Source organism: Lygodium microphyllum, chromosome 21 (genome assembly GCF_053477565.2).
Source record: "Lygodium microphyllum isolate KBCC chromosome 21, Lygodium_microphyllum_v1.1.10, whole genome shotgun sequence".
Lineage (NCBI taxonomy): Eukaryota > Viridiplantae > Streptophyta > Polypodiopsida > Schizaeales > Lygodiaceae > Lygodium > Lygodium microphyllum.
The window spans coordinates 84,609,553-84,635,853 of NC_141155.1; the positions used below are offsets into that span (position 1 = coordinate 84,609,553).

The window sequence follows — 26,301 nt, forward strand, 5'->3', positions numbered from 1 at the left end:
GACAAGACGGATCCGGGCATGTACATGCCCATTTCTTAAGCAAAGCGAGGCATGGCGGCCCCTCACCGAGAGTTGCTTGAGCGGATGGGAACCTCCTTGTCTTTTCAGGCCGTGCAGGGCTAGTTCAACGTGACTACGACCGGGGACATGACCCTTGTGATGCAAGCCTTTTTCAGGTTACAGGCTCTCATGTTCCTCATAGAGATTGATCTAGCCAGCAAGGGCGTGAAATTTCAAGTAGGCGTGGCATGTACGGATAGATCTAGAGTCTGCCTTCTTTTCTTGCGCATGAAACAGTCAGATTTGGGCAACAGAGGCCCGAAGGTGATCACGGCGAGGGAAATGGCCCTCACTCTCCAGGCACGGCGGTTTGATGCAACCCATCAAGTCGTCACAAGCTGGCCAGGCGCTCCAACTCTCCAGTCCAACCAGGGTCGGTGCTCTCATCCTATCCTTTTATCGGGGCGTGCTTCAACGAGGGTGGGTGCATTTGATGCGGGAGACATGATTCTTGCACGGCGGGCTAAGCAGCATGCACCTTTTGGGCGTGTTGTGCGGTTTGCTCCTATCACACGTGCTCCTCGTGCAGCTCAGTCCAACGGAAGACTTCCCCAAATCTACTTCAAGCTTACCCATAGTGGTTCCAAGGTGTGTGTTGCAACGTGGGGAAGGATTCCAAACAACCATTGTGCTCCCCTCACAATTCAGTCCAACAGAAGACTTCCTCGAATCTATTTCAAGCTTCAAGCCTATTCCAAGGTGTGTGCTAGAATGCGGGGAAGAATTCTAGACGCGAGGGAAAAGGATCTCGCGCGAAGGGCCAAACAACATGCTGCATCCCAGCAGGTTGGGTGGTTTTCTTTAAGAGGAGCTTCAAGAAAGATCCGTGCCTCCAAGGGCACTACGAGAAAAGCTACAAAGAACGGTGCATCAACGAAGGTTCGAGCCAAGAAGGGCAAGAAGATTCAAGGGCACGCATCATCGAAGATTTGGACGACCAAGGTCCAGCTCTTTTCAAGGGGAGGTGCGTTCAAGGCAAAACGCACCTCTTACACTCTCTTCATCTGCATCGGATTACAAGATGTGGCCAAAGAGGGCCTTCTCCTGCGAGGTGTCATTGCCTGGACCCTTGCATTTTGGGCTTGGTATTCAGAGTGAAAGCTGCTTGTTGAGCCCTTAGTCCACAGGTAGTTCTGCGCACTCAAGCTGCTTGGCCCAAGTTGGAGCATGGGTGCACAACGTGTCTTCGACTAGGTTACCCTCCATTCTGTGCTTGTAAATTTGGTCAGCAGGTGGATGGGTTGATGTGCCCAATAAAGTCTCTTTCACAATTCTGCCCAAGTCCCATTGTACTCCACAGTTGTAAATTGAGTTAGTGGGTGGAATGCAAGAAGTATGAAAAGTCCATGTTTCACAGTTGTAAATAGAGTTAGTGGGCATGGCACCTAGCAGGTAGACACTGGCCGCCTTGATAGTGAGGCGTGTTAAGACCCCCGACGATAAATATGAGTTTGAGTCAACTTGCCATTTTCAAAAGGCCAGTAGGTTGTGCCTCCCTCACTCGATGTGGTCATCGAGTTCTTTCAAGGGGAGGTGTGTATGAGGGAGTACCCTTGTAGCTCCCTCACCCCACGGTGTTGGCGTCGTGTCGGAGCATGTTGATAGCTCCACCCACCCACCGTGACATGGTCCCTTACTGAGCCCGGCAAGCTTGTAAATGCTTTCTATCTATGAATATGACTTGTAGCCCCCAAGATGGGCCCTTTGGAAAATCTCGCGTCGTGTTATGTTCCATGTTGCGTTCCGTGACGAGTTGAGGTGCCTCGTGACGCGTTGAGGGGTCAAAATGCAAAAGTTACAGGAAGGGTCTAGTGCTGCCCCGGGGCCTAGATGGGATCCCTAGGGGACCCCGAGCGGGTCTCTGAGGGTTGGACCATCACAGGAGGGGGAGGGAGCCGGGGAGGGAGGGAGGGGGAGAGAAGGGAGGTTGACACACCATGTGCTAAGATCAATGATGATCTGGACTGTACGTTCGAGAGTCTCGACGATTGTTATGGGGCCAAAATCTCCTATGTCTGGATTGTGTGTATGTGTGTAGATAGAGAGAGAGAGAGAGAGAGAGAGAGAGAGAGAGAGAGAGAGAGAGAGAGAGAGAGAGAGAGAGAGAGAGAGAGAGAGAGAGAGAGACGCACACGCACACACACACACACACACACACACACACACACACACACACACACACGTGTGAGGCCAAAATTGGTCTATGTAACAAAACCATGTTGAATATTAATTGTCACTAAGTATTGAAGTGTGATGTGCTAAAAGATGATTAATAAGGATGTAATATCCCCCGAACCCAATCAGACACCCCCCCCCCCTCCTACCCCCCCCCTTCTTGTTGGCGCCGCCAGCTGGTGGAGGGAGGGGGGGGGGGGAAGCAAGAGGCTGATTGCGAATTTGGGGGACAAGAGGGAGATCATGTGGTCGACGGCGAGCTGAAGACGGCGTGGATAATCATGATGGTGAAGGTGGTGATGACGTGATCGAGGGGCACATGTGTGCCACCTCTCCCTCCCCCCAACTATCTCTTTTCCTCCACATAAACTGCATGGTGGCGGCTCAACTCTGGCTTCTTAGGCTGTATGAGAGGGCCTCCATCCCATCCCATCCCCCGCCGCCCCCCCCCCCCCCCCCCCTTCTTCCCTCTTTTTATCGACCCCCATAGCTGGCGGAGGGGGGAAGGGAAGATGGCGAATCTGGGGGACAAGAGGGAGATGATGTGGTTGACGGTGTGGATAATCACGATGGTGAAGGCGGTGATGACGTGATCAACAATGGGGGGGGGAGGGAAGGGGCACATGTGTGCCATCTCTCCACCACAAAATCCCCCCCCCCCCCCCCCCCCCCGCGCGCGTGCGCGCACGTACACACACAGAGAGAGAGAGAGAGAGAGAGAGAGAGAGAGAGAGAGAGAGAGAGAGAGAGTTATATTAACGTCTACAACAGGCCAAGTTGGCCTATGAGACCAAAATGTTGCATACAAATGTCTGGGAGATTTCAAAAGTCCCAGTGAAGCTACCGTTTATGCTATGTTGAACTAAATTGAGTAGGTACAAAATGATATCTGGACTAGATACAATCTAGAGGTACTCCCAGTGTGGTGTGGAACTGCTCCTAGGGTGTTCATCCTAGGATGTCCCGCATGGGTCGGTCTAGCATGGAGAGACTAAAGTGGCGGGGTAGGGCCCTCCGATGGCGGTGTAGTATCCCTTGTATCTTCGACATGTGTCTTCTGCGGGGACGGGGGTTGGGCGGGCGTGGGCGCCGGGCTTTACCTCTCGCTGTGGCTATTTCTAAGGTGGTCCTCAGGGGTCGGGAGGCCGGTTGGGCTGGTGGGGGACTCGGTGGTGGGGAGAGAGAGAGAGAGAAGAAGAAGAAGAAGGCTCAAGAAGTTCCTTCCCTCCTCTTGGAGAGGAGTCACAAACATCCTCCCTTCCTCCCTATTTTTGCAAGAAGTGACCAGATTCAAGTGGCGTGTAGGAAATTCCTGCAAAAAGGAGTGCACCATGAGAATGGAAGCTTCGCATTTCGAGTTCTAAAATGGCCCCGAAGCGCAAGTTTTTCCAATTAGCTAGAAAGGCCGTAACCACGGAAGGAGGATCGGGCAAAGATGCCACCGCTAACACGAATGGGTTATCAAGTATAAATACCAACTTATCACTCCAAAACGAGGTACCACTACGATGTCTTGTCCTATGACCGGAGCGGTAGATTGTAATTATCATGGAACAGAATCATACCTTTGCATCGTATAATTTATATAACTTGAAGTGTAGATGCATAGGTTTGGATCTAAATCATGATTGTCAAAATAATTACGAGTTGATTAACATTTATAGGATGTATGCAATATTAGGCTAATTAGTAAGCACAAATTTGGGAATGCATCCTAGAGTAGTGATATGTAAATATACAAGCTCTTGCAAAGAATTGCATAAACCATTAAAGAGAGTTAGCTTGCATTTACATAAAGCATGATGAATTCGTGTGCTTTGCATATGAGTTGCAATGTATGATTTTTCATAAATTGTAATAGTATATCTTCAGTGGAAGAGGTTGGGGTGAAATCCATGTGTGTTGTATGCTCAATTGATAAAGGTCTTGCTACATGACAAAGTTTCTCTTAGTGTGGGAGAGGTGTGTGAAGGGGAATCACGATCATATTGAAAGGGGGGGGGGGAGGTGGTCCATGTCAATCCTATATCTGGTGAGCCATTGCTGGACCTGTGCATACCATGAAGTCTCATGTCTTGCTTGAGCTAGTTATCGAGAGGCGTCGAAGGCTCTGTGAGGAAGTCTATTTGGATGCATGTTGTGTACTTTGTGTATGAAGTTGATGGTCTAAAAAAGGGGCTCCATCATCATGGGGGGTGCAACAAACTTGATTTTGATAATCTCGTGTCGTATAGATGGTTTGATGTGGATCATCCCTAAGAGCGTAATGACATGTGGTCTCTCAATTTGTGTCCATAGGCATGCTGTGGTCTCTCAATTTGTGTCCATAGGCATGTAGCCAAGCAGGGGTCCAAATAGGTTTAGTGTACATCATGGCGAATATGAGCAATGCGTCGAATTAGCCGCCTCCGTGTGCATGGCTCTTGGAAGTTTACATGGTGGCAAAGTTGGTGTCAGTAGTCTCTATTGGTGGTGCCAAAGGCTACGTCTTGTTCATTATTGGCTAAGAATATTTCAAAAGTAGGAACCAATTCGGTAGGTTGATATCCCATTTGTTTGTAGTCTAATACCTCTAAGCACTCCAACCATTCAAGTTATGATTAAGTCTGACTATACCTGCATCAATGAACAAACCTTTTGTATGTGAGGGCTTTGAATCAATTGAAATCTGCCTTGTTGTTTGGCCATTGATATCGTAGTCAATTGAGTTGGTGTCTATATCATTTTCATCTTCAGTGTCTGTAGACTCTTCACTTTTATCCTCGATCTGCTTGCGCCATGGCTCTAATTGAAAGGCATCTAGGTAAAGTTGCAACAACTGAGGATGGTTTGCCAAGTCACCCTCTTCCATCCATTTGTCATCCGTTGGTGAGTAATTCTGAAATTTCACCAAGTATCTCTTGGAAACTTTACCTTTGGCCTTTCTTTTCTTATGTGCCAAAATCTGCTCGGGTACCAAAATCTCATCTAGCTCCTTAGCCTCGGGCTGAATTTCAGCGGACATATCCTCTGGTACATCACCATTAAAAGGCCTCAACAAATTGACACGAAAGGCATCATGTATTTGTCAATATGGAGGTAGTTGAAGCCGATTTGCCACATTGCTGATCTTCTCCAACACTTGGAAGGACCCATAGTATCTCATACTCATTTTTGGCTATAGACTTTCTCTTCGTTTGATCTTTTTCAACCTTGCCTTTTAAAATGCAGCAATACATGGTTGCCCTTTTCAAACTGCGAAGTACGTCTATAACAATTAACTGCCCTCTTTTGCTTTTTCTATGATCTCTGAAGTGCATAGTTTATCTTTGCATAGGTTGCATCCAAGTTTTCCACATAATAGTTAGCTTCAAATATCTTATTCTTAGTTTACAAGATAGGTGGTACCTACTTGTCACCCTCAACCATCTCAAATGGAGCTTTGCCAATGGAACACTGCAGTGTGTTGCTGTAAGTAAGCTCAACCAAGGGCAAGTACTACTCCCACTGTGTCTTGTGGTCTAAAACATAGCACCTCAAAAGATCTAATATTGTGGAATTTGCTTCCACAAACTAATCATCTGTCTATGGATGGAAGGATGATGAGAATTTTAGTGTGGTGTTAATATTCTCAAATAACCCTTTTCAAAATAAGCTTGTCATTCAACGTTCTCGATTATTAATGATTGGCTTTTGCACAACATGATACTTAAAGATATGTTGCAAAAACAATCATGCCATATGATCAACCTTTATTTTCTTTCTCACCGGAATGAAATGGGCTTGTTTGCTAAAATTGCAAATGATAGTCGATATCCCATTATTTCTTGCATGTGTCCTAGGAAGCTTAGAAATAAAGTCCATTGCAATGCTTTGCCAAGGCCTATCTGGAACAGGCAAGCCCTGCAATAAATCCGACAAACTGTTCTGCAATATGCCTCAAAGTTGGCCAATAAAAGAAATGCTCCACTGCCTTGACTGTGGCATCAATACATTTGTGTCTTGTATACGGAGGAGCATGTGTTTGAGTGATAACATTGCGATGCTCTGCCAAGGCCTATTTGGAACAGGCAAGCCCTGCAATAAATCCGACATCTTTTGCCTATCATGCTTCACCTTGTGATATATTTGCATGTCTTGACAAACAAACTGTTCTGCAATATGTCTCAAAGTTAGCCAATAAAAGAAATGCTCCACTGCCTTGACCGTGGCATCAATACCTTTGTCTTGTATACGGAGGAGCATGTGTTTGAGTGATAACTATGGGCCTTAACTGCTTTGTGACACACAAGCGTCCATGCATCATAAAAAATTCATCTCTTAGCACGAAGTGCTAATGTCTTTGGCCGTTGCATAGCTGATCATAAACATTAGCAAAGTCCGAACTAGCAACATATTGCTCTTTCATGATATCCAACTTAGTGTGATAAACCATGCCGATAACTGAAATTTGTGGCTTGCGTGATAGTGTATTAGCCACAACATTCTTGCCACCACCAATATGTACAGCTTGCAAATGAAACATAGAGAAAAAATTGGCCCATCTCATGTGCTTCTTTGTTAACTTTGTTTACGTCAGAAAGTACCTCAAAGTGTGATGGTTTGTCTGCATTGTAAAATCAGTCCCCAACAAATAGTGTTTCCATGTAGACAATGCATGAATTACAGCCAAGAGCTCTTTCTCATAGACTTGCATATTCTTTTTTGCATCGTGGAGAAATGGGCTCTCATAAGCCACAACTTGGCCATCCTGCATAAGAACAATCCCAATACTGTCACCATATGCATCACATTGAACTATGGATGACTTCTTTATATGGAGCAACACAAGCTCAGGATCTCGAGCAACACAAGCACAGGATCCAAAGTTATCTTTTCCTTCAACTTTTGAAATGCTGAAATTTCCACTGTTGTCTATCTAAATGGCACATCCTTCTTCTGCAAAGTATGCAATGGAGATGCGATTTCAGCAAATCTACGTACGTACTTTCTATAGTAGGAACATAAATCCAAGAAGTTGTGGATCTCGTGCACATTTCTCAAAGGTGGCTATGATCATAGTGCTTCAACCTTTATAAGGTCCATGCGAATACCATTAGTAGATACAATATGTTCCAAAAAGTGGATTTCATGAGAAAAAGTTTACTTGTCATTGGTAACTAGCCTATGCTCACACAGCTCATTGAAGACAATGTCCAAGTGTCTTCTATGCTCTACCTTGTTCTTTGAATAGACAATTATATCATCAAGGAAAGTGTCCACAAATCCTCTATGTGGCTTGAAGATGCTATCCATCAGAAGCATTCGTAAGTCCAAAAGGCATAACAAGAAAATTATACAACCCAAAAGATGTCTTGAATGTTGTCTTAGGCATATGTACTGGTCTAATGCCTATATGATGATAGCCACTTTTCAAATCAATTAGGTGCCATCGATTTGTGCTGCTCCAAGTGAGTCTAGTGTTTTTCAATAGTGCTCTAATCAGATATGGGAAGTTTGTAGTGATTCTATGCAGTAGACATTAAGAGGGATTCAAACGCATCAGAATCGCGCCCGCCGCCGACGCAGTCGGACCAACTCGCAGTGGTCCGATTCCCTGAATCAGACCACCCGAGTCCTGGGGCCGGACCGTCCGATTCCCAGATTCAAACCGTCCGACTGAGGGGGTCGGACCAGCACACGATAATCAATGCACATATGCCATGAACCATCCTTTTTCTGCACCAAAAGCACTGGAGAAGAGAAAGGAGATGAGTTGGGCTGAATCAGCCCTTTTTCTAACAGCTCCTTTGCTTGACTCATAATCTCCTCCTGTTGGGTTGCACTAACTTTGTAGGGTGGCTTATTAGGTGGGCTACTTCCAGGGATAAGATCTATGCCATGATCTTCTGGCCTTTCAAGCAGTAGTTGCCTTGGAAGTGACTTAGAGAAGCAATCAGCATACATTTTTAGAAATGACATGCGATCCTTCTCTAACTTAGACATGTTTCCAACATTCTCATTATCAACTTTATCCTTATTTAAAACCAAGTACGTTGAAAGATGATTTTTCATTACTTTAGAAACGGTAGCTACAAATACAATAGGGATATATTCACCTTTCAATTTTACATCAAGTGTGAGTGTCTTCCCCTTATGCTAAATAGTGATCTTTTTTGCATAGGAATCAATCACTGCATATATACATACAGTGACAGCAAGCATACCAAGCAATACATCACAAATCTCAAGTGAAGCAATGAAGAACTCTTCGTTGTTCACATATCCTTGTATATATAACCCAAGCTTTCCAATGAGTGGTGTGATAGGATTTTAATGGCCTTTACATGCCATTCCAATTTTCCCATGGGTGCCATCTCATCCTCTTTGATGCCTAGACAGGTTGCCATGTCAGCAAAGGTGAAGGTGGCTCGTGCACCATTATTAAAGAAAATCAATGCATGCTGATATCTTTTTCCCCGTGCTCTACATAATTTAGTAGCATGATCATTGGGCTGATCATTAACATTGGGCACCAATCCCATTGATGTTTTGGCCTTTTTTCCTTAAGAATCTCCTTGATTTTCTCATTTTGCAGGTTGCTGTCTATTGGGACAGTCCCTTGCAATGTGACTTTCCTGGTCGCAAATAGAACATTTATTTGCAACCATCAATTCCCTATGTTATGCCAATGTTTTCAAGCATTTTCTTTGCTATGTCTCACCACGAGCAATCATTGGAAACTTGCGAAAACGAGATTTGATTGAATGGAGGCTAGCATGCCTATTTCTAGAAAGTTTTGGGATCTTTAGGAGTGCAACATACTTTTTTGCTCAACACATCTACCTCACTCATTGAGACACGAGAGTTTGGGATACAATTTTCATTCCTACAGGGTTTGTTTGCTGCATGTTAGTCATTCATTCAGATTTCCACAGTGTTCATTGTCTTTGAGTTACCCTAACCCTAACTGTGTTTTTTTGAGTTTATGCTTTGTTGTATGCTTTTATTTATGCTTTTGCATTAGGGTGTGGCACTGAGACATGTAAGCCTTGTCCAAGGGTCGGCTAGGGCACAATAAAATGATTAGAAGGCCTATTAGGTAATGCCATGGAGGCAAATTGTGGTACCAATTGTTCCATACTTGGTAAGGATGGTTGGGTGGCATTCCCAAGCTGTGAAAAACTCGAAAGTGTGGGGATTGAAGGATGAATCTCCATCATGGAGACACCACCCTCGACGCTAGGTAATGCCATGGAGGCAAACTGTAGTATCAATTGATTCACACTCGGTGAGGGTTGTGGGTGGCATTTCTAAGCCATGAAAAACCCTAAAGTGTTGGGATGGAAGGGTGAATCTTCATCATGGAGACACCACCTGACTGAGGAAACTATGAGGTCCTGAAAGGTGTGCCTAAGGTTGAAGGATCCCTCGATGTGATGTTTGAAAACATGAAAAGTACACTTAATGGAGGCTAAAAGGACGTTGCAACAGAACTAGTGGGTGCGATGGGTGGGAGATTAAATGGATTTGTTATTTGTATTGATGTGGCAAATGTGTTACTTGTCCATTAAATGCAAATGACAAAAAAGATAAATCGCCAAAATCAAATTGAGCATGAGATATAAAAGCTGAAGGAAAAGATGGAGGAGGAGCATTTACCATAGATTCTTGCAATTTTTTGTTTACCTTTTTTTGAGGTCAGAAAGAATTTTCTTGAAACTCTCCAGGGCATATAAACCAATATACTTGGTATGAATGGTTTCTTCATCTTGAGCATCACCAATATCTTGCGAAAAAGAGAAGGTAAAATCAAAACATTGAGAAGTAGTAGTATGCATACCTAACATAGGATTGAATGAAGGTGGAGAAGTGTGTGGAGAAGATGAAAGAGGTAAGGATGGAGATGGTGGTGGTAGAGAGGAAAATGATTTGTACTCCAAGTCAGTTTCCATGTGTGGATGGCCAGTCCTTTGTGGAGGTTTCATTCTTCTTTCAAAATCGTTAGACTGGTGCATTGAAACTAAGGTGGAAAACTCAATTTTATCTTCGATCTGTTGTTGAGCTCAATTCATGAGGATGAGATTGTATTCGACTCGTGAAATCTCGTGTGATCTATGGACGTCATTGTAGTTCAAAGATTTTTGGATGGAGGAGCAAGGTGTGAAGACCACTCCATCATGTGTCTCAATGGCTGGGCTCGGGAGCATCATGATGATGCGGTAAAGATGTGTCCAAAGTCATTTGGCCCTCTTGTTGTTTCTGCTTCTTGCGAATGGCTGTTAGATCAAATATCGAGAGGGGGATAGGTAGGAGTGGGAGATGGGTAGGCAAAAATAGGTTGATAATGTCCAATGGGTGTCGATTGATGCGGAGGCATTGGAACATGAATGTTTCCATAAAGTTGCGATGGAGGTGGAGTCACTGGGACATGTAAGCTCTGTCCCATGGTTGGTTGGGGCATAATAAAATGATTAGAATGCCCACTAGGTAATAATGCCATGGAGGCAAACGGTAGTATCAACTACTCCATACTCGGTGATAATTGGGTGACATTTTCAAGCCCTGAAAAACTTGAAAGTGTGGGGATGGGAGGATGAATCTCCATCATGGAGGCACCACCCAATTGAGGAAAAGATGAGGTCCTAAAAAGTGTGCCTAAGGGAGAAGGAATCCCCGGTGTGATGCGTGAAGGCATGAAAGGTGCACTTAATGGAGGGTGAAAGGATGGTGTAGCAGAACTAGTGGTGGGATGGGTGGGAGATAGAATGGATTTGTCATTTGTGTAGGTGTCAGAGATATGTTAGGTTCCTTTGTCCATTAAATGTAATTGATGAATCACCAAAATCAAATTGAGCATGAGATGTTAAAGCTGAAGGAAAAGATGAAGAATGAGCACTCACTATAGATTTTTGCAATTTTTGTTTACCTTTTTATTGAGCTAAAAAAGAAACATTTGTCCTCTTCAAGGCTTATAAACCAATACTTGGTATAAAGAGTTTCTTCATCATGAGCATCACCAATGTCTTGTGGAAAAGAGGAAGTAAACTCAAAAGATTGAGTAGTAGCAACATGTGCACCTGACATAGGAGGGAATGAAGGCGGAGAAGTGTGTGGAAAAGATGAAAGAGGCAAGGATATGGATGATGGTGATAGAGTGGAAAATGGTTTGTACTCCATACTAGTTTTCACGTCAGGATGGCCAGTCTTTTGTGGAGCTTTTGTCCTTCTTGCAAAATCATTAGACAAGTGCACCGAATCTATGAAGGGGAAAACTCAAGTTTACTTTCTTGATACATGAGGAGGAAATCGTATTTGGCTTGTGAGATCTAGTATGGTTTGTGGACTCCATGGTAGTCCAGAGGCTCTCTGGCCATGTTGGATGGAGGAGCAAGTTGTGAAGCCCACTCCGTTATGTATCTCTATGTGCTCGGCTCAGGAGCATCATGATGTTGTGGTGAAGATGTGTTCGAAGTCATCTTGTCCTCGTGTTGTTCATGCTTCTTGGAAAGGGCTTTCAGATCAAAGACTGAGGTTACATGGAAGAGAACCTTGCTCTGATACCATGTGAAGAAATACCCTAACATAGAAACATAAACGAAAGCTTACAACAAAGCATAAACTCAAAATAACATAGTTAGGGTTGGGGTAACTTAAAGACAATGAACATAGTAGAAATCTGAATCAATGATTGAATGTTGAATATACAATGCTCATGTAGCAAACAAACCGTGTAGGAATGAAAATGGTACCTCGAATTCTCGTGTTTAGAGGATCCAGAGGAATATGTTGAGTGGAAGAGTGTGTTGTAATCTTGACAGATCTGGAAACACAGCAAGGTAACCTCTAGATATTGGACATCAATAAATGTAGTAGTGTGTGGTGTCGGCGGAGATTAGTGTTGGACAGGCATAGGAGAGAGAATTGCAAATGCAGCAAGTTGATGATGATGTGGCAGGTTGACGGCAGCAAAGATGCAGGTATGATGATGTGGCAGTTGATGGCATTAAAAACACAGGTAATGTGGCTGTCCAAACAACATTCGTAGATCACAAATGCAGCAGTTCAGCTGGTCGCCAGCTATAGACAATGTGGTTGATTAGCAAATGCAGCAAAAATCAATGTAGATTGTGCGATGGAGGTTGGAAATAGGCACCTGATGGATGTAAACAGCAACGGGCAGCTTCAGTTGAGATGACCTCTCTGAACGGGGTGTGCGTGGCGAAGATGGAGGGCCTAAAACTTGCAAAACGAGATTGGGCTGAATGGAGGGCAGCCTATCTATTTATAGAAACTTTCGAGACCTTGTATTGTGCACCTTTTTAAAAATCTCTTGAATCGAGCACGATTTTGGGTTTTCATTAATTAAGCATTTTTGGCGTGTTTAAGTGGCTAATTCAGCATGTAATGCTTATGTTAGCTTAACACATTTGTGTCTTGAAATCAAAACAATATCAACAGCATACAACATAATGTGGATATGAATACTTGCCAAGTCGAAATCAGATCGTTCTCCTTTGGTGATGTAGTTTGTGATCTCATTCATGTATAGCTCAAATAAAGTAGGTGACAATGGGCATGCTTGATTCACTTCAATGGTGCTAGCATTTCTCTCCAGACATTCCTTCATAGCATTGGACTCGTCCCACTATGGACTTATATTGTGAGTATATATCTTGTATCTTGAGAGTCAACAGGCGTTGTGGTAATCTATCCCTTGGCACTATATCAAAAGCTTTGGAAAAATCCGCAAAGCAGCATTAGAGTCTTTGTCTCTTGATGTAGGCTTGTTGAATTGGGGGGGGGGGGAGCACGCGAGAGAGAAATGAAATGATATATTAACGTCTGTAAAAGGCCAAAGTGACCTATGAGACCATGAGTTACAATCATCCACATGATGATACAACTGTCTGAGGAGAACAATAAATGAATTGTGTAATGAACAATACAATAAAGTTATAAGCTAATTGGCAAATAGAGATGTTGCTGATGATCTCTTATGTCCGCCTATGGAGGTGTTACCGACGTTTGAGTTTGGGTCTAGGATGCCTAGATCGGCTTAGTTGGATAGCTCGATCAATCAATATCCCTTGTGTATGCGTAGATGGTTGGGGCTATGACTATTCTGAAGTCTCCTAGGTCTCCCTCTTGAAGAAGTTTGTAAGCTACCTTTGGGCATGGTCTTGATGTCGTGTGTACTTGTGAGAAGGGTGCCTTGAAGTCACTATATCTCAAGGAGGAAGAGGCCAAGGCATTTCTGATCAGTGGAATCCTTGACTCTAGTGCGTGGGCCAAAGCCGTCTCTAAGCAAGCAGTGAAAACGACCTCAGATCTCATAGTGTGTTGGGCAGTGGTATATATAGTGCTCCTTTGTCTCTAGTTTGAGTTGGCATAGCCGGTATTTGTCCTCCATTGGTATGGATCTATATCTGGTAGTCTCAATCTCTAACTGGTGTGAGGAGGTACACAACTGACTAATAGCACATTTGATCCCATGTGTGAGGTGAGTGTCCATATATCTTGGGCAGAAAATAAATCTATCATTTGTAATATTTAGAAGAAAGATGCTCTCTGTAGAAAGCCATCTTCATACCTAACTCTTGCATTGGTGTTAGCCATGTTCTCTTGACATTGCAGAAAAATCATATGTGGAACTTGGTTCCTCCTTGCGAGGGGGTAAAAATGCATTGCCATGCAAGTGGGTATATATGTTGAAGAGCACCCTTGGTTACTCTTAGCCAACATACAAGGTCCATTTTGTTGCAAAGTATTTTAAACAAGAAAAGGGAGCTGACTTTGATGAGATATTTTCCCCTATGGTCAAGATGACCACCTTGTGCTTTGGTTTTAGACTTGGTTGCATAGTTAGATTTGGAGATGTATGAGGTGGATGTGAAAATGACTTTTTTACATGGGGACCTACAACATGAGGACATTTATGATGCAGTAGCGTAAGGACTTTGTGGAAAAGTGCAGGACTACCTAGTGTGCAAGTTGAGAAAGAGTCTCTATGGACTTTAGTATGTACTTAGGGAATGCTATCACAAGTGCAATGCTTTTATGCATTTGCAAAGTTAGTCTTGCAATGCGATGGATGCGTGTCTTTATATGAAGAAGGCCCGTGATGGTAGCCTTATCATTGTGGTACTATATGTTGATGATATGCTAATTGTTGCTAGGATTGCTCATGCTGAGCTCGATGCTTTGAAGACTCAACTTAAGAAGAGCTTTGAGATGAAGGACATGGTGCATGCTTCTCACATACTTGATATGCACATTATGCGCAATCTCCCTAAGTCGGTAGAGATCTTTATCTCGTATTGATTGTGGCCTTCAGTGATGTGCTCTCTCTCTCTCTCCACCAACCAACAAACCAAACCCCCCCTCCCCCCCCCCCAAAAAAAAAGAGAAAAAACACGTGGGTTATTTTGGCCTTTGATACATACATCATGAATTGATGGTGATATGCGTAGCTCGGTGGAGCATTTACATGAAGCCTGTGTGCTTATAGATCAAATTCTGTTGTGTTCACCTTGATTTTTCGACAAACTGCAATATTATGCTTTGGTGTATTGATGCTTGTGACTAAGGTGTTTTGAATTGAATGCTTTTTTCTTTGAAAAATTAAAGCTCTCCAACTGGGTTTTATACATGCACCTTGTGATTGAGTCCTTAGGCCTACTTCCAAACTACTTTGTCACACATATCTCAGAAGAGAAGTTGAGTGAAGCTGCATACATGTTTAAGTAAGGGTTATGAGGAAACTGCTTGTGTCTTTCAACTGAACACTTTGGCTGAAAATAATGAGCCCCTGATGCTTACTTGCCAGTCTACAGAATGTTGGTGATAGTGGTGGATGATTGTTCTAATGCCTTCATAAGGTGAGTTTTTCAAGGGTACTATCCTATCGATGACTGTGAGCCATGACATTGCACTCACCAATAGACCATGAAGCCTATGGGTATGTTTTATGTCCTTTGGCATTGTAGTCTACAATCTGTTATTTGAGGGATGCCTTTATTGTGTTGGGTGTAATTTATTCATACCTCAATCTCTGGATTGCGGATAGCTAGCCCAATAGTAATATCATAGCTACGGTCTTGTGACTTCACTATTTGTTGCGTTAGCTTCAGGCTTAAGGCTTGATGTGTTATTCATACCTCAATCTCTGGATTGCGGATAGCTGGCTTGATAGTAATATCATAGCTGGAGTCTTGTGACTTCGCTATTTGTTGTGTTAGCTTCAGGATTAAGGCTTGATGTGCCATTACATTTCTAGGTTCTTAGTCTGGGATTATGGGTCATGCAGGCAGGTATCGGGTAACGGATTAATGTTTATGTACCTCAGATGCGGTCTTTCAGTCTGTAATAATTTTTGATCAAGAAACAAATAGCTAGAACTTTGATATTCTTTGTAATTCTTAATTGTAACTGTTGTATGTAAAAATGAGTGCAGAAATGCTTTTTGTAGAGTGCTCTAGGTCACACCTGTGAAATATTTGCAGAAATAAAAGGTCAAGTACAGATGACCACTGGTACTTATTATGTTCTTGATGATTGGGAAACCTACCAAGTGGAGTTATTGATTGGTATGCATTATCCAAGCAATTCTGAGTTCAGCTGCGAATAAAATCATAAAGCTTTTAGCTTCCTCCATTTCTCCGTGTGTGTTCTGAAAATGCATGCTTTATAGGAAACATGTGGTGATTGTAATGCATCTTTGGTATATTTGTTGTTGAGCTGGTTAGTGAACAGGGGACTCACTTTCTGAATGAGGTCATTGAATATTTGCTCTCTACCTTTCTGATTATCCATTGCAAGTCATCTCCATACTATCCTCAAGCCAGTGGGCCGGCTGAGTCCACCAACAAGGTTTTTCTTAATGTTTTGACTAAGACTGTCTGTGTAAAATATTACACGGTGTAGCGAACAGAATCTGAGAAAGAGATAGAGATAGAGAGTGCACAATAGATAAGAGGAGAATTAAAAAATATATTTAGCTCCAAACAATTGATACAGAGATGGCTCTGTCCACCCATACTCTTCCACTGTGAAGCTTAGATGGCGATCTAGACAAAAGACAAGTGAAGAGCTTAAGGCTAGCTGGAACAACTTTGACTGGGTAAAAGATAGATGATCTATGACTGTGAAGGGGTTTAGCTTTTATAGCCCGCGAAGGCGGCTAGGTCGGCTGACCGACTTACCATGTGAGGCTCCACTAGTCGGTCAGGGAATATTCCCTTTACCGTCGGGCTGGGGGCGTTGCTCCCGGACCCTCGCCAGGGGGGCCGTTAGCCCCCTTGGGACTCCCCAGCCAGGGAGTGTCCCTCGGACCCCAAAATTGGGGCCCCTTTTAACTCCTTTACTTCGCAACTCGATGCAATGTGCCTCGAGTTGCTACCAGCTTAACTACTCAGTCCAACCCAAAGATTAGATCCACAATGGTCACCTTTTTGCCATCCGGTCACATAGACCTCATCTGATGTACAAGTCAAGACTCAACCAATATCCGGGTTCACATTTGGCTTCTCCTCATAATGGGGGCCTTACAACTTTGAGCACCATGGATCATTGGTGAAACATTATGAGGGTGGGGCATTGAGCATATCTAACAGTCTCTCCCTTGCATTGAGATTGGGATAACAAGCTTATGGCAGCCCTATGGGCCTATTGCACAGCTTTCAAGGCTGCAACTAGCCAGACTCCATTTGGACTTACCTATAGCACTAATGCCATTATGCCAATAGAATTTCTAATCCCTAGTCTTTGCATTGCACTACAGGAGTGCTGGTATGACACAAGAGCTTGGACCAACTGCCTTGTGGAGTTGGAATGCCTCATTGAAATCCCATCCTTTGTGCACATGCCTTTTCATTGAGTTATGAGAAAGTAAATGCAGTTTGTCAAGGAAATAGTCTGTCATGTATAGACCTTACATTTCTCTAAATTGCTTTTCATTTTCAGTGCTGGTATATATTTGCTTGATGTTTGTTATTCTTGAGTCACCAATTGCTGGTACTGATGCATATATCTTGCTTCTTACCCTTGCTTTCCCAGGACTTTTCCGGTGTTTTTCTATTCCTTATTCAAGATGTGAAAGAAGATTTATTGGCTCTTCTCCTCGAGGGAGATGGGACAATAAAAGAGAGAGTAGCAGAAATTTTGGGCAGAGCAGGAAGCTTTATTCGTGGCTATGTGGAAAAGAGCAGCAGGTAGTTTACTCTTGACTTTATTTTACTGCTTATTCATTTTCATCCAAGTTGTGATTATGTGGAGACATACATCTGTGTTTTTTGTTTTTTCTGCTTTGTTGCTTGCAAGTTCTTACCGCCTAGACGTTTAGATCAAACTCACAGTTCAGAGTGTTAATTTTTGCTGGTACAGCTCCATTGAACTCACGCTCCAAACCCTTTGTTTGGAAGGGACCCGAAAGCAAGCAAAGTATGCCATTGCTGCGTTGGAAGCTCTGAATGGCGATGAGGGCTTCAAATCACTCTCAGTTCTCTATGGGGTGAGTGCCATCTAAGTTTTTAAGGAGTTATTTTTCTGCTTTCGGAAACAGTAAATACTGACGTGCTATTTGGTGCTTTATAGCGGCTGATTGAGCGTTTAAAAGAAGACAATTCACATTTGCCGACTATACTACAATCTCTGTCATGCATTGCACAACATGCTGTTACAATTTTCGAAACTCAAGAAGATGATATTGTCCGCTTTGTTGTGCGCAACCTGTTGCAAAAAGATTCTGTACGTATAATGTTTCAAGCATTGACTGTTTATTGTGTTCTTGTATAAAAAGTCCAAAGGGCTATATCTGGAATTGCAGGTGGAAGAAGCTCAAGCCACAGAAGATTGCCACTGGGACTCTCTGAGTACAGTATGCCAGCTAAAGGTTCATCTCTCACGAATTTATTGCCGAAATACCTCTTTCCCAAGTCTAAGATTGCAGAGACCTCTTCATTCTCAATGTGCTTTTTTTCTGGTTTCATTTCCATTCTCGATTAATAAAAAATCAGTAGTTCCAATGTAAGTGCGGAGAAGAACGTGAGAATGATAATACTTTGAACTTAACCAACTTGATCAATTATCACCATGAAAAATTAGTAGAGAGAGAGATAGAGAGACCACGTTGAGAGGGAACCGGCCGCTCCCCCTTTTTAGGATTTTATTAAAATAAAACCAGAAGCACCAAGTGCTTGAACCATATATAAAAGGGTTGATTTGTTGCAATTCTGAAAACTAGAGTTTTGAAACCCTAATTTCTACAAACTCCGGGTAGCAAGTTGATTCTTTTCTTTATTTAGTGCTTGAATTAGATCAAGCTAAGTAGAAATTTTTTCTTGGATGAGAGATAGATAGGAGAGTACAAAGCATGCGGCTAAAATTTTAGTATGAGAGCTTGTTTGAAAGCAAAAGAGAGTCCTCCAATATATAGGTGTGGGGCTTGGGTGCTCAAAAGTGAAAAGTAGAGGCTATAAATGACAAGTGTTTGTTGAGAATGACAAGTATAGGGACACTTGTTACTTCAAAATGACACACATCCTCTTTTAGATGTGGCATGTCAGTTTTCTAGAGAAAGAAGATTTCAAACATTTTGCTCTAAAAATCTCTCAAACGGTTAAGAATTTGAGATAACAGTTGAAGACAAAATTGTTCATTGCAAAATTCAGAGCCTTTGACGCGAACAAAATTTACATTTGAGTAACGTTCGAAAATAGTAAGTTGCTAAATTTTAGTAGTTGTCAAATTTATCTTTTGGAAAGCTTCATTGTATAGGTTTATTGGTTCATGGTTTGTTTTTTCAATCATGAGTATCTGGTTTTACTTTTTGAAACTACTCATTATATAGGCTTTTAGTCAATGTGACTATTTGAGTGTAAAAGTCTTGGTCCTTTGAGCTTTTTGGTCAATCTGACCATCCGATTAAAACTTTAATTTCTCTTGGGTATCTTGTTAATGACCACCCAAGTATAATTATAGGATATTTTGTTCATTGGCCACCCTTAAATAGAAAGATGAACATTTAAATAATACAAATCACCTTTTAAAGTACATGAGCATAAAATTGATTTGCAATCATTGAGCCAATATGTCTTGGTGATAATTGATATACAGAAGGTTTGTTACATCCAAAGAGGAGGTTTTTAGATGGTTTGCATTTGTAGTATCATGCTACTCTTAATCTGCTCTTAATCACCACTAGTGTGAGAATAAAACACCTTTGCCATTTAAGTCACTAATGTTCCTACTCCGAAATAAGGATGACCATTTTCAGCTACAGGATGAGTTGAAAGTGTTTGTAAGTATACTCCTTGATTGTGCCTTGAGTTTTCTTCAGGTTTCCATGTAGGTACTCTCAAAGCTTAATAAATTTCCATGGACAAATCAAAGAAATTATGACCTTTAAGATAGGTTGGGAGGGATTTGAGAAATGGTGGGATTGCATGGTTATTTATTTGGGTCTTTTCAACATATTGATTGTCTTGCCATTTCTATCCTATGATGGGTTGGTCTTCAAGGGACAGAACACTTTCAGGGGTGCCTCCCACATGACCATGGATACTCGAGATAGAATAAAAAATGAAGGTATTTCGAGTACGCCAAATATGCCACAAAGCTGTCCAACTAAGGGAATGGAAAAGATAGGAATGATATAATTGCAAGGCGGACATAGAAGGCATCCTTTCCATAATCCATGAATGAGTTGATATCTGTTGAGTCACTGAGGATCACACATGGGAAACAAAACTCCAAATTTTTTGAGCAATAGGGCAAGAGACGAAGACATAAAGCAATGTCTCATCGCATGTAGTACAAAATACATAGCGACCAAGGGAGATCTTGTGAGCATGCAACACATCCCCAGTTGGAAGACCCCCAATAAGCAATCTCCATATGCAAACTTTACCTTGACAAGGAATCTTAGACTTTCAGAGTTGGAGAAATCTTTCCTACCACTTCTTCACTGTGGCTTTTTAACTACATCATGGTTGACAAGATTGGCACTTTATGTCATACAGACATAAGTGAAGATGATACAAATTTGTTCTTAGGATAAAGAATATTAGTGCTTGTTAAATGGTTGATTATAGCTAGCTCGGACTTTAAACTTTACTATGGGCATACTATGATTTGTAATGATTAGTCATTTTTTTACTAGGTTAGACAAGCCACAGAGTGGTTCTCAAAAGCTAGGTTGAAGAAGAATAGAAAATGACTATTTGTGCATGAACCCAAGAAGCACTACAGCTTGTTCAGGTTGTTCTTGAGCTGCCGCATGGTGCAATTATGATGCTTTCAATGTTGATTACTAAAATTGTCCTAGCAATGTTTTTCAAAATCAAGCTACTGAGGATCCACCTGAAACGGTTGAGACAATTGAAAGCTCTTTAATGTTGTAAAGATGGTTTGGTGATTAGATTATTCGGATATATCTTTTGACAAGTTTAATGATTATCTACCTAGTGTTTGCAACATGGATGTAGAAAAGTGCAATAAATAATCCTCAATTATACAAGCATGGCATTTAGGGTTTTCAGCTGAAACTCAGAGATGCTATACTTTCTGTTTAGAGGATCATTGCTTAGCCATAATGGACGCTTATGGGAGTATTATTGATGGAGAAAAACTACCTCAGTAAGTGACTTGATTTCTATGGTGGAAGACAAAGCATAAACTCTAATTGTTGCTAGATTGTGACTAAGACCGAAGTGGTAGAATTTCCTTAGCCTGGAAAGTAACCATGGACTTAGGTTGCTTGATATCCTTCGTTTATGCCATTTTTTGAACATAGTTTGGTTAGGACTAAGCCTGGTTCAATGGTACTCATGTTTCCTAAGTTGGTAAACCTTGAACCTGATAGGTGTTAAAAATTCATTTACTGTGTGGAATTTATCTTTTTTCATTCAGATATATAGAGCATTCAATGCTAAATACTTGGACCATCAAGTTGAAGCTTTCTGTTGCTTGTAATCATGGCCTAAGATAGGTAATTTTTCATATTAAGAGACTTTTCCAGATGCCAAACTGCTATTTTCATATAGTTATGCAAAATATTCACTTTGGAAAGTCTTACAATCTTCAGCAAAATGTGGCATTTGCACTAAGAGTGATTCTCCCAAATCATGGTCTAAGATAGATATTTTTTCATATTAGGAGACTGTTCCAGATACCAAGCTACTATTTTCATATACTTGTGCAAAATATTCACTTTGGAAAGTCAGAGATCTTCAGCAAAATGTGGCATTTGCACTAAGTGTGATTCTCCCAAATTTCAATGCTTGAGATCTCCCAAATTTTTATGCAATGATAGGATTCATTTTCTCAACCTACAAGATGGTTGTGATTACCTTGGAACACAGATGATATGGAGTAGGTTATCTACATCTTGTCTGGTTGTGTGATTGTTTTGATCAAATGGGTGGATGCCTTGAGGGTGAGGTATATATTGGTGGGTTTTTGTGACTGCAGCATGTGTGTCACTATCTGATTGTAGTTGGGTGGGTAGCTGGCAGCCAGCCTGCAGTGGGAGACAATATAGATTGTTTGTTGTTTGTGATATCACAATGGTAGAAGGTAGATCAGGTGTCACTGTGTTGCATTTTGGATGGGCTCAGTGTGGTCTTTTGGTGGCTTGGCTGTATACTGGAAAAATGTTTACTTTTTTTTTTGAATTGTAAATTGAAGTTTAAAGTGAGCTAATATCATCAGCGAAATAAGCAGTTTGTCAGAGTTTGGCTGCAAGTTCAAGAGATGTTGGAATCCATGTAATATTTTCTAAAGGTGGACAAAAACTGAACTTCTTTTTGTTATGACAGACTAACCAATTGGAATTGTATGTCTTGAGGTTTCTTCAACCAAAGATGCTATAAGCTTAAACAGTCTGGTCATCAATATGGGAGGTGCTTTATATTTGCTTCTGGAATCTGATTAAGTGAATCTAATTAAGTGTTGGGTATGATTGTTTGCCAGATATATGGCCTAAAAGCCCTTGTAAAAAGCTTCCTTCCACACAAGGAGCACATGAGAAAACGTCTGAGAGGATTACTTGGTCTGCTTTCAAAGCTTCTTGTCCATGGAGGCATATCAGAGAATACAAGATTAAGGTAGAAAGATTTGTCTTTTCTGAAAGTGCCCTCAAGGTATCTTGTAAATCTATCTAGCTGTTCTCTTCCAGGTGGTTTGTTTATCCTGAAGAGCCATCCAATACTTTTCTTTCATGTTCTTTGAGTGCCTCATTTGATACAGATGCATTCTGAAACCTTGTCTATTTAATTGCATGCACACTCTGAGAGTATGTTTGGATGGTGCCAGGACTATGTCTAGAAGGTTCTAATATCTCCTTAAAACAATCAAGTTTCATATTTTAAATGTTAATCAGCAAGCATGTATGTTTGTAAAGCAGAATAATGAACCGTTTGAAAACTGGTGTGGTGTCTTGTAGGAGATTTGACTATTTTCTGCTGTGTACAATAATACGAGGGGTTTCATGAGAAAGCACATTAAACTTATTTGGCCTATGAAAGGCGTTGAAAGATCGGCAAGGAGTTATACGTGCAAAAATCTTTGAAAGAGGATGTAAAAAAGCAAGAAGGGTTTTACCTTAGTCAGTTTGGTATTGCCTTTGTAGTTTTGGTGGGCTAGATCTAGCACATCAGCATGCAGCTAGGTTAGAATGAAACCAGCCTTCCTTCGGTGGAGGGGTGGTAATTCTTTGAGCAAGCACTTTATTACATCAATCAGTAAATAAATATAAATTGAGATGCATACTTTACATTGAAAATCTTAGACAGTGGGCACCCGATTGGCCCCAAAATTGGTGTCCCTTTTGGTATTTCTTTATCTTCAATTGCTGATTACAAGCAAAGATTCCACAATCTCCTCGGTTGATCTAAAAGCCCTCTACTGTTTCAACAATCAGCATGCAAGTAGGGCAAATTGCTCCTTGATTTTCTCACAACTCTATAGAAACAGAATTTATATCCTTTTTCATTAATTTGTCTATATAATGATTTATTAAATTTGTTTCCTTTGCACTAATTAGATATAAAGAAAAGTGCATTGGAGCTGGCCACTGATGAGTGGTCACAGGTTATGGTGGACCCACAGGGTGGGTTAGAGAAAAGATAGTTCACACTTCCACCTATATGGCTCGATTGGGCGCCTGTGACCAGAACTCATGTATATCAGGGTTAGACTCGCACACAGAAAGGATTGATGCCTTGAAGTGTGGGCTAGATCCGCCAGAACAGACAATTACAATTAACAAGATGGCATGATCATGAAATGCTTGTACAATGTGCATGTGTGGGCTGAAAGCTTGAAATGCACATTTCTTTGCATAGGAAAGTCACATGAAGATTCTGATAGCGTTTTTGCGATGTACATGGAAAAAGCTTTCATATGACACCTATATTGGGGAAGGGGGGGTTTTCCTAAATTTTAGGAGGTCCCTAAATTTTAGGAGCCTCGAATTAGCTTAAAAATGTTAGTCCTAAAAAATAGGGATGTCATTCTAAAAATAGTAAATTCTGTACTCTGAGTGTGCTTACTAAATTTGGTTGTTTCTATTCTTGACAGTATTCAGCTCAAAAAGGAAAGCCATAGAGAAGAGACAAGTGTCAAGACACTTGTCACACAAGTTTCTAAGTGTCCCACCACTTGTCACATCTCATGACATGTGGTTGGACACTTATCTTGTGCTACTTCACTTTTCCCTTCTGTACTAGGTCTTCCCTTTCCTATAAATAAGAGCTTGTTTTTCTTCATTTAGCATCATTTTTCTTTGCTGTAAACTCATCTACAACACCCACAGATAGCTAGAAACTGGCCCCATTTATCCCCATCATCATCTCCCACTTCTCCATTATCAAATTTCTCCATATTCCCTCTTCTATAACTCCTATTTTAGAGGACAACAAGCCTGTAAATTCATTACATCACCTCCTTCTCGAGCTCTTTCTTCCATTTTAGCAACAAGAAGCAAAGCCCTATCCATGTATTGTTGATCAAAGAAAGGTTGATTTCCCCTCTTTCTTCTCTCATATTGTAAAGAAATTAGTTCTTATCATTGCATAATAGATAATGCATGTGTGTTTGTACATCTTTGCATGATCTTGTGAGAGTGAGAATTACTTTTCCTCTCTCAGGTTGATTGTAACTGAGCTCTTCCCTAAGGGACTTGGGTTGAGTAAAAATACTTTTCTTCCGGGGAGGGGGGGGGTTTACCCATCTTCAACCCTCAATCTTGTCTCCATTACTTTTACATTTTCATGGCTGTAATTTTGTGAGTAATTTTCATTTTCAGCTTAAGTGTTTATTCTCTTTTATATTAAATCTCGAAAACAAGCGAAAATCATAATTGTTAAGGATACTATGTTGTTCGGGGCGTTTACAGTGGTATCAGAGCTTTGGCTTGGTCCTCACCCCAACACTGGTAGTGCTTACAATTATAAGTTTGTTTGTTTTCAGCCCTTGCATTGAGTGCTTGAGCATATTTTTCTTAGAGTCTCAATGGATCAGTCGAGTGCTATCCTTCAAGCCATTCAAAGTCTTAGAGAGGAGAATCAACAAATTCGTGAGCAATTTCTCAAACTATAAAAAGTTGAGAATCCCAAAGAATTCAATAAAAAGAAGCCCATCTGCTTCAAGGACTCAAAGCCATATCAATGAAAGGAGCCGATCAAGAAGTCCAACTACTTCTAAGAGGCAATCCCATTCTACTTCAAGACAAAGAAAGAGATCGCGTCAAAGCTTATTCTCTTTTTCAAAGTCATCTGGCACCTACTCTGATTAACCCTTTTCTAGTGACGAAGAGCCACACCCTTCTCGTGGAAGACCTCATCATCGTCAAAGGCATTGACATTCTTCACCCTTGTCTCCATCTTCATCCCCATCAAGCACTTCATCATCTTCAACCTCAAGATCCGGAAGGCATAAGAAGAAGAAGAAGACTAAGTCACTATCTCAACTTGAAAAGAAGATCAAGTTCAGTATGTATGATGGTTCTCGAAATCGTGATCTTCTTCTGAAGTTTATTTGTCAATTTCAAATTTTATATGGTCGTGATAAGTATAAAGAAAAAGAAAAGATTAAGTTTGTAGCTTTACATTTGACCGACTTAGCCCATACTTGGTGGATGGGGTTGGAATATGATCATGCTGCCCCAAAATCATGGCAGTCCTTTGTTCGCATGATACAAAGCGAATTTCTTCCTGTTCATTTCAAAAGAGATGTAAAAAAGAAATGGGATCGACTTTGGCAAAGGAAAAATGAGTCACTTTGGTGACTATACCAAGAGATTTTGGGAGCTACTTTTGAAGGTCTAACATTTCAAGAAGATCAACAGTTTGGAAAAGCTTAGGAAGTTTCAAGGAGGTTTGCATTTTAAACTTCGTACTGCTCTTAATCATTATCATTGTTTTAGTATTAGGGAACTCATTGACCATGCTGAGAGATGGGAAATGAAGCACAATGGCAACAAATCATTCTAAAAGAATGATAAGAAGAGTAATTGATGATGAGGAGTATTCAGCCCTAAATGAAAGACAAAAACAGCGGCAAAAGCAGCTATCAAATCAAAAGAAGATGAAGCTCTATGCACCTCCTAGTGCTCCTCAATTTCGCTCCAATCTATACTCACAAGCAAAGCAACTTTCCGAAGAAGAAAAGCAGCGCTTCATGAAAGAAGGGAAGTACTTTAAATGTGGACAAATAGGCCACATAGCGAAGCAATGTCCAAACAAAGGACAAAGCAATGTTTCTGACAACAAGCCTAAGTCGCCAGTGAAAATCAATGCTATCAGTGATATAGTTGCAAACACAATTCACACTCCAGAGATGTGCAAATTATTAAAAGCTTGGGGACAATTGCAAGGTAAGCAAGCATTATTCTTGATAGATCTTGGGACGAATGAAAATGTCATTTCCTTGCAATTAGCTAAAGAGCTTGGATTAAAGAATGAAGAGATGGACACTACGACAGAAGTTCGCCACACTTTAAATGTCGATGAAGGTGACACAGTGAAGACTGTGACACCCTATATTGGCAAGCTCAAGTTTCAAATTCAAGGCTATAGTGACGAAGATACCTTTTGTATCGAAGACCTT

The 26,301-nt window shown here is 41.4% G+C and overlaps 1 protein-coding gene across 5 annotated transcripts in view; it reads left to right on the plus strand.

The window, feature by feature from the left end:
- Positions 1-26,301, plus strand: part of LOC148018230 (sister chromatid cohesion protein PDS5 homolog A-like) — a 203,863-nt gene that overhangs the window by 54,720 nt on the left and 122,842 nt on the right. For all 5 annotated transcript variants that reach the window (XR_015687776.1, XR_015687777.1, XM_087662284.1 and 2 more), the window contains exons 14-18: positions 17,251-17,405; positions 17,578-17,704; positions 17,788-17,940; positions 18,020-18,085; positions 22,165-22,298. Coding sequence is in view for 3 of the 5 variants with exons in the window: in XM_087662284.1 (XP_087518410.1) it covers positions 17,251-17,405; positions 17,578-17,704; positions 17,788-17,940; positions 18,020-18,085; positions 22,165-22,298 (635 nt within the window). In the remaining 2 variants the exon portion in view is untranslated. The remainder of the gene's footprint in view (positions 1-17,250; positions 17,406-17,577; positions 17,705-17,787; positions 17,941-18,019; positions 18,086-22,164; positions 22,299-26,301) is intronic.